General features: G+C 43.7%; 1 protein-coding gene across 1 annotated transcript in view; it reads right to left on the bottom strand.

The window, feature by feature from the left end:
• Window positions 1-15,820, bottom strand: part of LOC129858312 (protein LYRIC-like) — a 40,461-nt gene extending 24,641 nt beyond the window's left edge. Inside the window, exons 1-3 of the mRNA XM_055927460.1 lie at window positions 15,360-15,820; window positions 14,840-14,929; window positions 6,263-6,347 (exon numbers count right to left, since the gene is read on the bottom strand). Of these exons, the coding sequence (XP_055783435.1) occupies window positions 6,263-6,347; window positions 14,840-14,929; window positions 15,360-15,707 (523 nt within the window). The 5' untranslated portion in view covers window positions 15,708-15,820. The remainder of the gene's footprint in view (window positions 1-6,262; window positions 6,348-14,839; window positions 14,930-15,359) is intronic.
• Between the last annotated feature and the right edge of the window lie 2,164 nt (window positions 15,821-17,984).

The following is a 17,984-nucleotide window of genomic DNA, read 5'->3' as shown; positions in this document are numbered from 1 at the left end:
ACACAATGGGCCCAGCGTCGTCCGGATTTGGGGTAGGCCGTCATTGTAAATAAGGACGTGTTCTAAAACTGACTTGCATAGTTAAATAAAAAGTTACATTTATTTTTTTAAATGTTTTAAAATACTGGTACGTCTTGCATTCTATTGTTGTTTTGCGAACAGTAATGAACAGTTTCAACATTTCTACATGCCATGTTAAATTATTAAAGTATGTTAACTTTTGTGCAGCACGAGTGAGGAGCAGGGAGAACGACTGTCCCCCCTCATTGAAGCCAAAGTTCAGGGTCGACCGCAGTACTGCAGGCGTTGTTTACAGAAAACAGGATCCCCATTATAGTGAATGGGAAAATGCCAATCTTCGTGTAAATAAATAGACATTTCAAAGACAATCATGGTACCAATAATTTATTTTCCATTACTCCAGATGTATTGGCCTTGAACCCATTACTTTAAGAATCAGTAGCTAATGGCAGCCTGCAGTACCCTGGTCGGCCTTCAACTTGAGATACTCAATGAGAGGGGGCAGCACTGAGCTAGCCTGCAACGTCACTTCCTGGAGTAGCTCAATGAGAGGGGGCAGCACTGAGCTAGCCTGCAACGTCACTTCCTGGAGTAGCTCAATGAGAGGGGGCAGCACTGAGCTAGCCTGCAACGTCACTTCCTGGAGTAGCTCAATGAGAGGGGGCAGCACTGAGCTAGCCTGCAACGTCACTTCCTGGAGTAGCTCAATGAGAGGGGGCAGCACTGAGCTAGCCTGCAACGTCACTTCCTGGAGTAGCTCAATGAGAGGGGGCAGCACTGAGCTAGCCTGCAACGTCACTTCCTGGAGTAGCTCAAACTGCACATGTTTTGTCCACATAGATCTCCCACATGAGACGCCATGTTTATCAGAATTCCTTGTTCGCAAATCCGCTAGAGTCTTCACATATACTGAACAAATGTATAAACATGCCAAATTATTAAGATTTGACTGAGTTACAGTTCATAAGGAAATCAGCTGATGTAAACACATTCATCAGGTCATGATCTAATGGATTTCACGACTGGGAATACAGACCTGCATCTTTAGGTCACAGTTAACTTTAAAAAGTAGGGGCGTGGATTAGAGAACCAGTCAGTATCTGGTGTGACCACCATTTGCCTCATGCAGCGAGACACATCTCCTTCACATAGAGTTGATCAGGCTGTTGATTGCGGCCTGTGGAATGTTGTCCCATTCCACTTCAAATGGCTGTGCGAAGTCACTGGATATTGGCGGGAACTGAAACATGTGGTTGTACACGTCAATCCAGAGCATCCCAAACATGCTCAATGGGTGACAGGTCTGGTGAGTATGCAGGCCATGGAAGAAATGAAACATTTTCAACTTCCAGGAAGTATACAGATCCTTGTAAGTCCCAGACTTTATTGTGTGATATCCTCAATGATTTTATTCATGTGCATGTATGGCTTTTTCAAGTTTTATGTGTGCTTGTTTTTTTTTTTAAAGGCCAAATGAATAATGCTGAAACATGATGTGATAACTTGGGACATGGGACCATACATTATCATGCTGAAACATGAGGTGATAACTTGGGACATGGGACCATACATTATCATGCTGAAACATGAGGTGATAACTTGGGACATGGGACCATACATTATCATGCTGAAACATGAGGTGATAACTTGGGACATGGGACCATACATTATCATGCTGAAACATGAGGTGATAACTTGGGACATGGGACCATACATTATCATGCTGAAACATGAGGTGATAACTTGGGACATGGGACCATACATTATCATGCTGAAACATGATGTGATAACTTGGGACATGGGACCATACATTATCATGCTGAAACATGATGTGATAACTTGGGACATGGGACCATACATTATCATGCTGAAACATGAGGTGATAACTTGGGACATGGGACCATACATTATCATGCTGAAACATGAGGTGATAACTTGGGACATGGGACCATACATTATCATGCTGAAACATGAGGTGATAACTTGGGACATGGGACCATGCATTATCATGCTGAAACATGATGTGATAACTTGGGACATGGGACCATACATTATCATGCTGAAACATGATGTGATAACTTGGGACATGGGACCATACATTATCATGCTGAAACATGAGGTGATGGCGGCGGATGAATGGCACGGCAATGGGCCTCAGGATCTCGTCACGGTATCTCTGTGCATTCAAATGGATTTTATCGATGGCAATTTGTGTTCATTGTCAGGAGCTTATGCCTGCCCATACCGTAACCCCACCATGGGGAACTCTATTCACAACGTTGACATCAGCAAACTGCTCACCCACGCGATGCCGTACACGCTGTCTGCCATCTGCCCGGTACAGTTGAAAACCGAGATTCATCCTTGAAGAGCACACTTCCCCAGTGTGCCAGTAACCATCGAAGGTGAGATTTTGCTCACTGAGGTCGGTTACGACGCCGAACTGCAGTCAGGTCAAGACCCTGGTGAGGACGACGAGCAGATGAGCTTCTCTGAGACGGTTTCTGACAGTTTGTGCAGAAAATCTTCATTTGTGCAAACCAACAGTTTCAGCAGCTGTTCGGGTGGCTAGTTTCAGATGATCCCAGGGTGAAGAAGCCGGATGGGGAGGTCCTGGGTTGGCGTGGTTACCCGTGGTCTGAGGTTGTGAGGCCAGTTGGACGTACTGACAAATTCTCTAGAATGAGGAAGCTTATGGTAGAGAAATTAACATTAAATTCTCTGGCAACAACTCTGGTGGACATTCCTGCAGTCAGCATACCAATTATACGCTCCCTCAAAACCTGAGACATCTGTGGCATTGTGACAAAACTGCACATTTGAGAGTGGCCTTTTATTGTCCCCACCAGACGGTGCACCTGTGTAATGATCATGCAGTTTAATCAGCTTCTCGATATGCCACACCTGTCAGGGGGATAGATTACCTTGGCAAAAGGAGAAATGCTCACTAACAGGGATGTTAACACATATTTTTGTTCAGTGTACACACAGTCATTGTCAGAGCTAACAATGCAGCCAGACAGCTCTAGCAAAGAATGAGGAAGTGGAGCACCCTAAAGGGGATATTCTGATTGAGAGTCCATCCATTTGACAGAAGTAACAAACATAAATTATAGTACTGAACCGTTTCTGTGTATCAAAAGTGCATTGGTTTCAGTATACTGTGAACAACGATTCAGTCCAGTCCACTATAGTACATTATAGTGGACTCAACTCATGTGCTCTACGTCACAGTACTCTCACTTTACTGTGCCGTTCAAACTTGTGGTTGGTGACTACTTTGATTTCCCATTGTAGCAAATTTAAAATTGCAGAAATTCTGTTACCAGTTTAAGAACAGAATTAAAGTTGTAATCACTTAATTCATAAACAAATTTGATATCAAACAAATGAATTGATAGGTCCTTTACTTGTTACTTCTGTGAACTTTCATTATCCTCCTTAACGAGGGAGATTTTTCTTTTTAAATATCTTAAATATGTTGGTAATGGAATTTCAAGGCACAATGCAATGTTTCTTACAACGTACATAAGGCAAAATAATGTCTAACTAAATATAAGTGTTCATATTAGTTGGGTCTGTACGTCAACATTATGGTGTTTATTTATACCTTCTTAGACGTTTCCTTTTCCTGTTTGACCAGAAATCAAAGCATCAGTCCCTGCCGCTGAAAAACATCCCCACAGCATGATGCTGCCACCACCATGCTTCACCGTAGGGATGGTGCCAGGTTTCCTCCAGACATGATGCTTGGCATTCAGATCTGTGCCTCGACACAATCCTGTCTCAGAGCTCTACGGACAATTCCTTCGACCTCATAGCTTGGTTTTTGCTCTGATATGCACTGTCAACTGTGAGGCCTTATACCACAGGTGGACTCCAAGCAAGTTGTAGAAACATCTCAAGGATGATCAATGGAAACAGGATGCACCTGAGCTCGATTTAGAGTCTCATAGTAAAGGGTCTGAATACTTACGTAAATAACATATATAAAAAAATATATATATATAAAAATCATTAATCTACACACAATACCCCGTAACGACAAAGCGAAAACAGGTTTTTAGAAATGTTTTAACATTTATATATATAGAAGTGTTAAAACATTTCTAAAAACCTGTTTTCGCTTTGTCGTTACGGGGTTATTGTGTGTAGATTAATGATTTTTATATATTTATTTTCAAATAAGCCTGTAAAGTAACAAAATGTGGAAGAGGGAAGGGGTCTGAATACTTTACGAATGCACAGTATAATTTAACACTTTAATTTCTCACAAATACAAACTATCATAGCTTTCATTTGTCATGTTGGTTGTCCGTTTACATGGAAATGACCTGATCCAGGATCAGCATCTATGGGAAACATCACCCCCCCCTTGACCACCTTTATACATCTCTTAATGTAAAAGATGATTTTTAAAGGTTTTAATGAATGTCATCATACAGATAGTTGCATAGCCTTAATTACTGCTTGGCCAACATGGAAGTTTATACACAGCTTGATGTTACAAAGATCAAGGTCAAATGACATCAATCATTAAAAACTTCTTAGGGACAGCCCCTTTTCCCCCAATTTTCACCTAAATGACATACCCAAATCTAACTGCCTGTAGCTCAGGCCCTGAAGCAAGGATATGCATATTATTGGTACCATTTGAAAGGAAACACATTGAAGTTTGTGGAAATGTGAATTGAATGTAGGGGAATATAACACAAAAAATCTGGTAGAAGAAAATATAAAAAATATTTTAAAAACAACCAGTGTTTTTTTTTAACCACCATCTTCGAAATGCAAGAGAAAGGTCACTGTTATAGCCGTCACTCTGGTTGTAATTCTGATAGTGTCCACAAGATGGCAGCAGTGTATGTGCAATGTTTCAGATGGATAACTTGGAGTATGACTGATCCTCAAGACTTTATATGAAGTCCACGGGTACATTTGGGCAAATCGTGAAGGAGACATTCGCATTCATATTCAATTTTTCTGCAAGAATATTGTCAAATCTGTATACTTGGACTTTGATTTAGCTTTCCCATTATTAGTAGCCATATAAGTTCAACATTTGCAAAACAACCAGTTTTCATAACTCTGAATATTCTTATAATTTTGGTCCAAAATGAAAAGGCTTGCTGTCGTACAAGGTTGGTAGCTACATTTTATGACATATTCATGGTTTCCGGGTACTCCCGTAAAGCCCAGCTCATTGGCTATCTAGCTAGCTTTGTTTGACCCCTGATTGGTGCTTATTTGACAAAGCTGGTCGTTCAAGTGATTGCTGCCCGCGTCATCGGCGTGCCATGAAGGCGTCGCTCACTGACCAAATATGGTGTCCTATAGGATATACTACACTTCTAATGAAATAGTGAAGTCTTGTTACCTTCTAGGATCTCTGAGGAATAGATACGAACGTGATTTGACTCATTCAAACAACGTTTAGGCTGAGATTTTCACAGACTCCCTTCTTTGCAAATTGAACGAGTGGGGGAAAAAAATTGATTGTGCTTCTGCTATATGGACCTTTTTAGGATATGAACAATTATTTTATCTAACAAAATGACACTTCATGTTATCTCTGGGACCCTTTGGATGATAAATCAGAGCAAGATTTCAGAATGTAAGTACACATTTCACCTTTAGAGGTGAATTTTTTAAACCTACCTCGGTGAAAACTTTTGTTGTTAGGAGCTCTCCTCAAACAATAGCATGGCATTTTTTTAGCAGTAATAGCTAATGTAAATTGGACAATGCATTTATATATTAACAAGAATTTAAGCTTTCAGCCGATATAAGACACTTATATGTACCGACGTTTGTTGTTTCTCTAAAATCGGTGATCTTGACACAACGCGCTGAATGATTTACAATCCTTAAATTAAGCAACAGATTGGGCCAAACAACGGCCACTTTCCAGATGAAGTTTGGAACTCCTGACCAGGACCAGGACCATGAGTCATAACCTCTCACCCATCTGACTAAGCAAGTTCAGTTGGACACTAGGGTTCACGTCCCAAATTACACCCTAGTCCCCATATAGTGCACTATGTAGCGAATAGGGTGCCATTTGAGACGCGCCCTGTGAGTCCCTGCCTAATCCCCTAACAGTGCCATTGTGGCCTTATACAAGGGTCTTCGACGGCACAGTCTGAATGAAATCAGTAGAATTCCTCAGGATACATTTAGCTACAAGGGTATAAAGAAGTCAACCAAGGTGACAGGTTCAAACAGGGGTTAAAGGTCATACCATCATCAGGCTCTTTGCCATCGCCAGCAGAAACCCTCTTGGCTGGTTTCACCTCGGGTTTGTCTTTCTTCTTGGTTTTCTTCACCTATTCAATTATTAAAGACAACAAAAAGTCAAACTTTTAAAAAGTGCAAGCAATAGTAGTCCTTCTGCTCATTCACTGGTAATGGGTGTATTGAAATGCTTTATATGTGCACACTAGATGAATGATAGGGGTGCTGTGTTGGAGCCACCGTGTCTCCTTCTCGGCACAAAGCAACGCATTCATTACAATGTGGAGACAGGGCTTTCATCAACTAACTACTGTGGAGACAGGGCTTTCATCAACTAACTACTGTGGAGACAGGGCTTTCATCAACTAACTACTGTGGAGACAGGGCTTTCATCAACTAACTGCTGTAGAGACAGGGCTTTCATCAACTAACTACTGTGGAGACAGGGCTTTCATCAACTAACTACTGTGGATACAGGGCTTTCATCAACTAACTACTGTGGATACAGGGCTTTCATCAACTAACTGCTGTGGATACAGGGCTTTTATAAACTAACTACTGTGGAGACAGGGCTTTCATCAACTAACTGCTGTGGAGACAGGGCTTTCATCAACTAACTGCTGTGGAGTTAGGGCTTTCATCAACTAACTACTGTGGAAACAGGGCTTTCATCAACTAACTACTGTGGAGACAGGGCTTTCATCAACTAACTACTGTGGAGACAGGGCTTTCATCAACTAACTACTGTGGAGACAGGGCTTTCATCAACTAACTACTGTAGAGACAGGGCTTTCATCAACTAACTACTGTAGAGACAGGGCTTTCATCAACTAACTACTGTGGAGACAGGGCTTTCATCAACTAACTACTGTAGAGACAGGGCTTTCATCAACTAACTACTGTGGAGACAGGGCTTTCATCAACTAACTACTGTGGAGACAGGGCTTTCATCAACTAACTACTGTGGAGACAGGGCTTTCATCAACTAACTACTGTAGAGACAGGGCTTTCATCAACTAACTACTGTGGAGACAGGGCTTTCATCAACTAACTACTGTGGATACAGGGCTTTCATCAACTAACTACTGTGGAGACAGGGCTTTCATCAACTAACTACTGTGGAGACAGGGCTTTCATCAACTCTAACTACTGTGGAGACAGGGCTTTCATCAACTCTAACTACTGTGGAGACAGGGCTTTCATCAACTAACTACTGTGGATACAGGGCTTTCATCAACTAACTACTGTGGAGACAGGGCTTTCATCAACTAACTACTGTGGAGACAGGGCTTTCATCAACTAACTACTGTGGAGACAGGGCTTTCATCAACTAACTACTGTGGAGACAGGGCTTTCATCAACTAACTACTGGGGTGACAGGGCTTTCATCAACTAACTACTGGGGTGACAGGGCTTTCATCAACTAACTACTGTGGAGACAGGGGTTTCATCAACTAACTACTGTGGAGAAAGGGGTTTCATCAACTAACTACTGTGGAGAAAGGGCTTTCATCAACTAACTACTGTGGAGACAGGGCTTTCATCAACTAACTACTGTGGAGACAGGGCTTTCATCAACTAACTACTGTGGAGACAGGGCTTTCATCAACTCTAACTACTGTAGAGACAGGGCTTTCATCAACTAACTACTGTAGAGACAGGGCTTTCATCAACTAACTACTGTAGAGACAGGGCTTTCATCAACTAACTACTGTGGAGACAGGGCTTTCATCAACTAACTACTGTGGAGACAGGGCTTTCATCAACTAACTACTGTGGAGACAGGGCTTTCATCAACTAACTACTGTGGATACAGGGCTTTCATCAACTAACTACTGTGGATACAGGGCTTTCATCAACTAACTACTGTGGAGACAGGGCTTTCATCAACTCTAACTGCTGTGGAGACAGGGATTTCATCAACTAACTACTGTGGATAGAGGGCTTTCATCAACTAACTACTGTGGAGACAGGGCTTTCATCAACTAACTACTGTGGAGACAGGGCTTTCATCAACTAACTACTGTAGAGATAGGGCTTTCATCAACTAACTACTGTGGAGACAGGGCTTTCATCAACTAACTACTGTGGAGACAGGGCTTTCATCAACTAACTACTGTGGAGACAGGGCTTTCATCAACTAACTACTGTGGAGACAGGGCTTTCATCAACTAACTACTGTGGAGACAGGGCTTTCATCAACTAACTACTGTAGAGACAGGGCTTTCATCAACTCTAACTACTGTAGAGACAGAGCTTTCATCAACTAACTACTGCGGAGACAGGGCTTTCATCAACTAACTACTGCGGAGACAGGGCTTTCATCAACTAACTACTGCGGAGACAGGGCTTTCATCAACTAACTACTGCGGAGACAGGGCTTTCATCAACTAACTACTGCGAAGACAGGGCTTTCATCAACTAACTACCGCGGAGACAGGGCTTTCATCAACTAACTACCGCGGAGACAGGGCTTTCATCAACTAACTACCGCGGAGACAGGGCTTTCATCAACTAACTACCGCGGAGACAGGGCTTTCATCAACTAACTACCGCGGAGACAGGGCTTTCATCAACTAACTACCGCGGAGACAGGGCTTTCATCAACTAACTACCGCGGAGACAGGGCTTTCATCAACTAACTACCGCGGAGACAGGGCTTTCATCAACTAACTACCGCGGAGACAGGGCTTTCATCAACTAACTACCGCGGAGACAGGGCTTTCATCAACTAACTACCGTGGAGACAGGGCTTTCATCAACTAACTACTGTGGAGACAGGGCTTTCATCAACTAACTACTGTGGAGACAGGGCTTTCATCAACTAACTACTGTGGAGACAGGGCTTTCAACAACTAACTACTGTGGAGACAGGGCTTTCATCAACTAACTACTGTGGAGACAGGGCTTTCATCAACTAACTACTGTGGAGACAGGGCTTTCATCAACTAACTACTGTGGAGACAGGGCTTTCATCAACTAACTACTGTGGAGACAGGGCTTTCATCAACTAACTACTGTGGAGACAGGGCTTTCATCAACTAACTGCTGCGGATACAGGGCTTTCATCAAATAACTGCTGCGGAGACAGGGCTTTCATCAACTAACTACTGCGGAGACAGGGCTTTCATCAACTAACTACTGTGGAGACAGGGCTTTCATCAACTAACTACTGTGGAGACAGGGCTTTCATCAACTAACTACTGTGGAGACAGGGCTTTCATCAACTAACTACTGTGGAGACAGGGCTTTCATCAACTAACTACTGTGGAGACAGGGCTTTCATCAACTAACTACTGTGGAGACAGGGCTTTCATCAACTAACTACTGTGGAGACAGGGCTTCCATCAACTAACTGCTGCGGATACAGGGCTTTCATCAAATAACTGCTGTGGAGACAGGGCTTTCATCAACTAACTACTGTGGAGACAGGGCTTTCATCAACTAACTACTGTGGAGACAGGGCTTTCATCAACTAACTACTGTGGAGACAGGACTTTCATCAACTAACTACTGTGGAGACAGGGCTTTCATCAACTAACTACTGTGGAGACAGGGCTTTCATCAACTAACTACTGTAGAGACAGGGCTTTCATCAACTAACTACTGTGGAGACAGGGCTTTCATAAACTAACTACTGGGGTGACAGGGCTTTTATCAACTAACTACTGTGGAGACAGGGGTTTCATCAACTAACTACTGTGGAGACAGGGCTTTCATCAACTAACTACTGTGGAGACAGGGCTTTCATCAACTAACTACTGTGGAGACAGGGCTTTCATCAACTAACTACTGTGGAGACAGGGCTTTCATCAACTAACTGCTGTAGAGACAGGGCTTTCATCAACTAACTACTGTGGAGACAGGGCTTTCATCAACTAACTACTGTGGATACAGGGCTTTCATCAACTAACTACTGTGGATACAGGGCTTTCATCAACTAACTGCTGTGGATACAGGGCTTTTATAAACTAACTACTGTGGAGACAGGGCTTTCATCAACTAACTGCTGTGGAGACAGGGCTTTCATCAACTAACTGCTGTGGAGTTAGGGCTTTCATCAACTAACTACTGTGGAAACAGGGCTTTCATCAACTAACTACTGTGGAGACAGGGCTTTCATCAACTAACTACTGTGGAGACAGGGCTTTCATCAACTAACTACTGTGGAGACAGGGCTTTCATCAACTAACTACTGTAGAGACAGGGCTTTCATCAACTAACTACTGTAGAGACAGGGCTTTCATCAACTAACTACTGTGGAGACAGGGCTTTCATCAACTAACTACTGTAGAGACAGGGCTTTCATCAACTAACTACTGTGGAGACAGGGCTTTCATCAACTAACTACTGTGGAGACAGGGCTTTCATCAACTAACTACTGTGGAGACAGGGCTTTCATCAACTAACTACTGTAGAGACAGGGCTTTCATCAACTAACTACTGTGGAGACAGGGCTTTCATCAACTAACTACTGTGGATACAGGGCTTTCATCAACTAACTACTGTGGAGACAGGGCTTTCATCAACTAACTACTGTGGAGACAGGGCTTTCATCAACTCTAACTACTGTGGAGACAGGGCTTTCATCAACTCTAACTACTGTGGAGACAGGGCTTTCATCAACTAACTACTGTGGATACAGGGCTTTCATCAACTAACTACTGTGGAGACAGGGCTTTCATCAACTAACTACTGTGGAGACAGGGCTTTCATCAACTAACTACTGTGGAGACAGGGCTTTCATCAACTAACTACTGTGGAGACAGGGCTTTCATCAACTAACTACTGGGGTGACAGGGCTTTCATCAACTAACTACTGGGGTGACAGGGCTTTCATCAACTAACTACTGTGGAGACAGGGGTTTCATCAACTAACTACTGTGGAGAAAGGGGTTTCATCAACTAACTACTGTGGAGAAAGGGCTTTCATCAACTAACTACTGTGGAGACAGGGCTTTCATCAACTAACTACTGTGGAGACAGGGCTTTCATCAACTAACTACTGTGGAGACAGGGCTTTCATCAACTCTAACTACTGTAGAGACAGGGCTTTCATCAACTAACTACTGTAGAGACAGGGCTTTCATCAACTAACTACTGTAGAGACAGGGCTTTCATCAACTAACTACTGTGGAGACAGGGCTTTCATCAACTAACTACTGTGGAGACAGGGCTTTCATCAACTAACTACTGTGGAGACAGGGCTTTCATCAACTAACTACTGTGGATACAGGGCTTTCATCAACTAACTACTGTGGATACAGGGCTTTCATCAACTAACTACTGTGGAGACAGGGCTTTCATCAACTCTAACTGCTGTGGAGACAGGGATTTCATCAACTAACTACTGTGGATAGAGGGCTTTCATCAACTAACTACTGTGGAGACAGGGCTTTCATCAACTAACTACTGTGGAGACAGGGCTTTCATCAACTAACTACTGTAGAGATAGGGCTTTCATCAACTAACTACTGTGGAGACAGGGCTTTCATCAACTAACTACTGTGGAGACAGGGCTTTCATCAACTAACTACTGTGGAGACAGGGCTTTCATCAACTAACTACTGTGGAGACAGGGCTTTCATCAACTAACTACTGTGGAGACAGGGCTTTCATCAACTAACTACTGTAGAGACAGGGCTTTCATCAACTCTAACTACTGTAGAGACAGAGCTTTCATCAACTAACTACTGCGGAGACAGGGCTTTCATCAACTAACTACTGCGGAGACAGGGCTTTCATCAACTAACTACTGCGGAGACAGGGCTTTCATCAACTAACTACTGCGGAGACAGGGCTTTCATCAACTAACTACTGCGAAGACAGGGCTTTCATCAACTAACTACCGCGGAGACAGGGCTTTCATCAACTAACTACCGCGGAGACAGGGCTTTCATCAACTAACTACCGCGGAGACAGGGCTTTCATCAACTAACTACCGCGGAGACAGGGCTTTCATCAACTAACTACCGCGGAGACAGGGCTTTCATCAACTAACTACCGCGGAGACAGGGCTTTCATCAACTAACTACCGCGGAGACAGGGCTTTCATCAACTAACTACCGCGGAGACAGGGCTTTCATCAACTAACTACCGCGGAGACAGGGCTTTCATCAACTAACTACCGCGGAGACAGGGCTTTCATCAACTAACTACCGTGGAGACAGGGCTTTCATCAACTAACTACTGTGGAGACAGGGCTTTCATCAACTAACTACTGTGGAGACAGGGCTTTCATCAACTAACTACTGTGGAGACAGGGCTTTCAACAACTAACTACTGTGGAGACAGGGCTTTCATCAACTAACTACTGTGGAGACAGGGCTTTCATCAACTAACTACTGTGGAGACAGGGCTTTCATCAACTAACTACTGTGGAGACAGGGCTTTCATCAACTAACTACTGTGGAGACAGGGCTTTCATCAACTAACTACTGTGGAGACAGGGCTTTCATCAACTAACTGCTGCGGATACAGGGCTTTCATCAAATAACTGCTGCGGAGACAGGGCTTTCATCAACTAACTACTGCGGAGACAGGGCTTTCATCAACTAACTACTGTGGAGACAGGGCTTTCATCAACTAACTACTGTGGAGACAGGGCTTTCATCAACTAACTACTGTGGAGACAGGGCTTTCATCAACTAACTACTGTGGAGACAGGGCTTTCATCAACTAACTACTGTGGAGACAGGGCTTTCATCAACTAACTACTGTGGAGACAGGGCTTTCATCAACTAACTACTGTGGAGACAGGGCTTCCATCAACTAACTGCTGCGGATACAGGGCTTTCATCAAATAACTGCTGTGGAGACAGGGCTTTCATCAACTAACTACTGTGGAGACAGGGCTTTCATCAACTAACTACTGTGGAGACAGGGCTTTCATCAACTAACTACTGTGGAGACAGGACTTTCATCAACTAACTACTGTGGAGACAGGGCTTTCATCAACTAACTACTGTGGAGACAGGGCTTTCATCAACTAACTACTGTAGAGACAGGGCTTTCATCAACTAACTACTGTGGAGACAGGGCTTTCATAAACTAACTACTGGGGTGACAGGGCTTTTATCAACTAACTACTGTGGAGACAGGGGTTTCATCAACTAACTACTGTGGAGACAGGGCTTTCATCAACTAACTACTGTGGAGACAGGGCTTTCATCAACTAACTACTGTGGAGACAGGGCTTTCATCAACTAACTACTGTGGAGACAGGGCTTTCATCAACTAACTACTGTGGAGACAGGGCTTTCATCAACTAACTACTGTGGAGACAGGGCTTTCATCAACTCTAACTACTGTGGAGACATGGCTTTCATCAACTCTAACTACTGTAGAGACAGGGCTTTCATCAACTAACTACTGTGGAGACAGGGCTTTCATCAACTAACTACTGTGGATACAGGGCTTTCATCAACTAACTACTGTGGATACAGGGCTTTCATCAACTAACTACTGTGGAGACAGGGCTTTCATCAACTAACTACTGTAGAGATAGGGCTTTCATCAACTAACTACTGTGGAGACAGGGCTTTCATCAACTAACTACTGTGGAGACAGGGCTTTCATCAACTAACTACTGTAGAGACAGGGCTTTCATCAACTAACTACCGTGGAGACAGGGCTTTCATCAACTAACCACTGTGGAGACAGGGCTTTCAACTAACTACCGTGGAGACAGGGCTTTCATCAACTAACTACCGTGGAGACAGGGCTTTCATCAACTAACTACCGTGGAGACAGGGCTTTCATCAACTAACTACTGTGGAGACAGGGCTTTCAACTAACTACTGTGGAGACAGGGCTTTCATCAACTAACTACCGTGGAGACAGGGCTTTCATCAACTAACTACCGTGGAGACAGGGCTTTCATCAACTAACTACTGTGGAGACAGGGCTTTCATCAACTCTAACTACCGTGGAGACAGGGCTTTCATCAACTAACTACTGTAGAGACAGGGCTTTCATCAACTAACTACTGTGGAGACAGGGCTTTCATCAACTAACTACCGTGGAGACAGGGCTTTCATCAACTAACTACCGTGGAGACAGGGCTTTCATCAACTAACTACTGTGGAGACAGGGCTTTCATCAACTAACTACTGTGGAGACAGGGCTTTCATCAACTAACTACTGTGGAGACAGGGCTTTCATCAACTAACTACCGTGGAGACAGGGCTTTCATCAACTAACTACCGTGGAGACAGGGCTTTCATCAACTAACTACCGTGGAGACAGGGCTTTCATCAACTAACTACTGTGGAGACAGGGCTTTCATCAACTAACTACTGTGGAGACAGGGCTTTCATCAACTAACTACTGTGGAGACAGGGCTTTCATCAACTAACTACTGTGGAGACAGGGCTTTCATCACCTAACTACTGTGGAGACAGGGCTTTCATCAACTCTAACTATTGTAGAGGCAGGGCTTTCATCAACTCTAACTGCTACAGATGCTGATTTGCAGGTGCAAGGATCGCTTAGCCTTTTGGAATTGGATGACAAATACATTCCCCCTTGTCATCCAAAATACACTTTCAGAAGACTTAAAAATGTGTTATTGTTAGGTACAAACCTCAGTTTTAATCTCTGGGGAAGGTTTGGTAATCTCTTCTCTCACTTCCTCCTGAGGCTCTGGCACTGTTCGTCCATTATACTGAGCCTTCTGTTGGCCGAGAGAGAAACGACATATTGAACTATTACTGAAGCCGTGTGAGTGACAAATAACATGATAAACCAAGACATCTGGCAGGCTGACGGTGATCAGACAAGCTACGGTTAACCAGCCAGACAGCTTACTACGCAAACTAGCTAAATTGGCTAGCTAGTTAAACTTGCAAAGCTAGTACTAACTAGGTAATTTATGATTCACATGGAATTGATAGCTAACTAACATTACATGAGAATACGATGACTCATACTAACGAAGAGAGTTATCTGCAAGGTAAACTTTCAAAACAAAGCAAAATCTTAGAAATGGTTTCGATATTCAGCTAGCTAGACGGCCAACAACACAAAACTCAGCTGAATGGAAGTTTGCCAGTGCCACGACAATGACCATTTACAACTAGCTAGTTAGCTATATGTGAAGCTACCTTTTCAGTAGATTTCTTTTTAGTCTTTTTATTTTGTGCCTCGGGCTTCACAATCTTATTCACTTGGGCCTTGAGGGAATCACCACTGTCTTGTGTAACCGGAGCTCCTAGCTTTTTCCCACCGAAGAGTCCGCCACAGACCGCGGCCCACGACAGAACCAGCAGCACCAGCAGCCCAACCACCGCCGTGGAGAGAATCGCCCATGACGGGTACAGCTCAGGCGTCAGGCCCAATTCCACCCCAAACTCCGATCGGATATATCCCTCCCCGGTGGATAACAGCTCTCTGAGACGACTGGATATCAATTCGGCTTGCTCTATAGCTGAAGCTTGCCAGTCCGTTGCCATCTTCTCAAAGCGCCAGCTAGCATGTAGCTTAGCCACTGCTAGCACCACTAACTTGTTAGCTACCGCTGCTAGCTGGGGGAGGGGCTTGGACGGTCTGACAAGCTGTTTACAGGGCGGCGGTGCGGACGACGGGGTGGGCGGAGGCGGCGGGGCGGGCGGCGGTGCGGACGACGGGGTGGGCGGAGGCGGCGGGGCGGGCGGCGGTGCGGACGACGGGGTGGGCGGAGGCGGCGGGGCGGGACGACGGGGTGGGCGGCGGGGTGGGCGGAGGCGGTGGGGCGGGCGGCGGTGCGGACGACGGGGTGGGCGGAGGCGGCGGGGCGGGCGGCGGGGCACCAGGAAAAGGCCAGTTACGTAATCGAGAGAAAGCGGGGGGAGCGCCCTGATTAAAAAAAAAATATTTTTATTTTTTATTTCACCTTTATTTAACCAGGTAGGCTAGTTGAGAACAAGTTCTCATTTGCAACTGCGACCTGGCCAAGATAAAGCATAGCAGTGTGAACAGACAACAACACAGAGTTACACATGGAGTAAACAATAAACAAGTCAATAACATGGTAGAAAAAAAGAGAATCTATATACAATGTGTGCAAAAGGCATGAGGAGGTAGGCAATACATCGAATAATTACAATTTAGCAGATTAACACTGGAGTGATAAATCATCAGATGATCATGTGCAAGAAGAGAAACTGGTGTGCAAAAGAGCAGAAAAGTAAATAAATAAAAGCAGTATGGGGGTGAGGTAGGTAAATTGGATGGGTAGTTTACAGATGGACTGTGTACAGCTGCAGCGATCGGTTAGCTGCTAGGATAGCAGATTTTTAAAGTTGTTGAGGGAGATAAAAGTCTCCAACTTCAGAGATTTTTGCAATTCGTTCGGGATATATTATATAAAATACTTATTTGTTTTGAGAATATTGGTTCCGAAATAATATCATATTGGTGAGCCAACTTGTAAATGCAGAGTTTTAAAAAAAAAACAACTTAGTTATAAGGAATTCTGATCACTTTACAAGATCCCTGAAACACCTAAAGATTTTGCAATTGTTTTAGATGCCATTCCGTCAGGTGTTGCTTTATTATTCAGGAACGCGTTAAGACCCTCAGAACAAACATTCCCTGTCATATTAACCCTGTTGACTCATCAGTAGGAAAGATGTGGTTCTCTTTTGGTCCATTCAACAGAGCGATACGAGGATGTTGTGTCTGTACCTCTGTCCCGATCGTCTTGCGGTGAGAGAGAGGACCAAAACGCAGCGTGTGAAAAATACATTCTCTTTTATTAGAGATGAGTGAAAACACGAAACGAACACTTATAACAAAACTAAACAAAACAACCGTGAAGCTACCAACGTAAGTGCAATACAAAAGCTACAAATGTTCTACATAGACAATTACCGACAAACGCATAATGCCTATGGCTACCTTAAATATGGCTCCCATTCAGACAAATGAAAGACAGCTGTCTCTGATTGAGAACCACTCAGGCAACCATAGACTTACCTAGACACATTCACTAAACACAACCCCATGCACTAAACCCAACACCCCCTTCACCATATAACCACCCAAGACGAGACAAAACACAAACATTCCCTACGTCACATCCTGACCTAACTAAAATAATAAAGAAAACAAAGAATACTAAGGCCAGGGCGTGACAACCCTTATCTCATGCCTTATCAGAACGGTTCAATTGATATTATCTGTTGGGGAAAGGTTTGGATGTTGCCACACACATACCTACTTGTTAACAAAATGAAGGAAGTTTCCTTTAAAATGATTCATAAATATTATCCTGCCAACCACTATATGAAGAAGTTTAAGGAAAACATCAACTCAAATTGCTTCTTTTGTAATGACCACCCAGAAACAGTGTTGCTCCTTTTGTAATGACCACCCAGAAACAGTGTTGCTTCTTTTGTAATGACCACCCAGAAACAGTGTTGCTCCTTTTGTAATGACCACCCAGAAACAGTGTTGCTCCTTTTGTAATGACCACCCAGAAACAGTGTTGCTTCTTTTGTAATGACCACCCAGAAACAGTGTTGCTCCTTTTGTAATGACCAGAAACAGTGTTGCTCCTTTTGTAATGACCACCCAGAAACAGTGTTGTTCCTTTTGTAATGACCAGAAACAGTGTTGTTCCTTTTGTAATGACCACCCAGAAACAGTGTTGCATCTTTTGTAATGACCACCCAGAAACAGTGTTGTTCCTTTTGTAATGACCACCCAGAAACAGTGTTGCATCTTTTGTAATGACCACCCAGAAACAG

Source organism: Salvelinus fontinalis, chromosome 6 (assembly GCF_029448725.1).
Source record: "Salvelinus fontinalis isolate EN_2023a chromosome 6, ASM2944872v1, whole genome shotgun sequence".
Classification (NCBI taxonomy): Eukaryota; Metazoa; Chordata; class Actinopteri; order Salmoniformes; family Salmonidae; genus Salvelinus; species Salvelinus fontinalis.
Note: the sequence above shows the minus strand (reverse complement) of the source record. Positions and strands in the feature narration are given on the sequence as shown.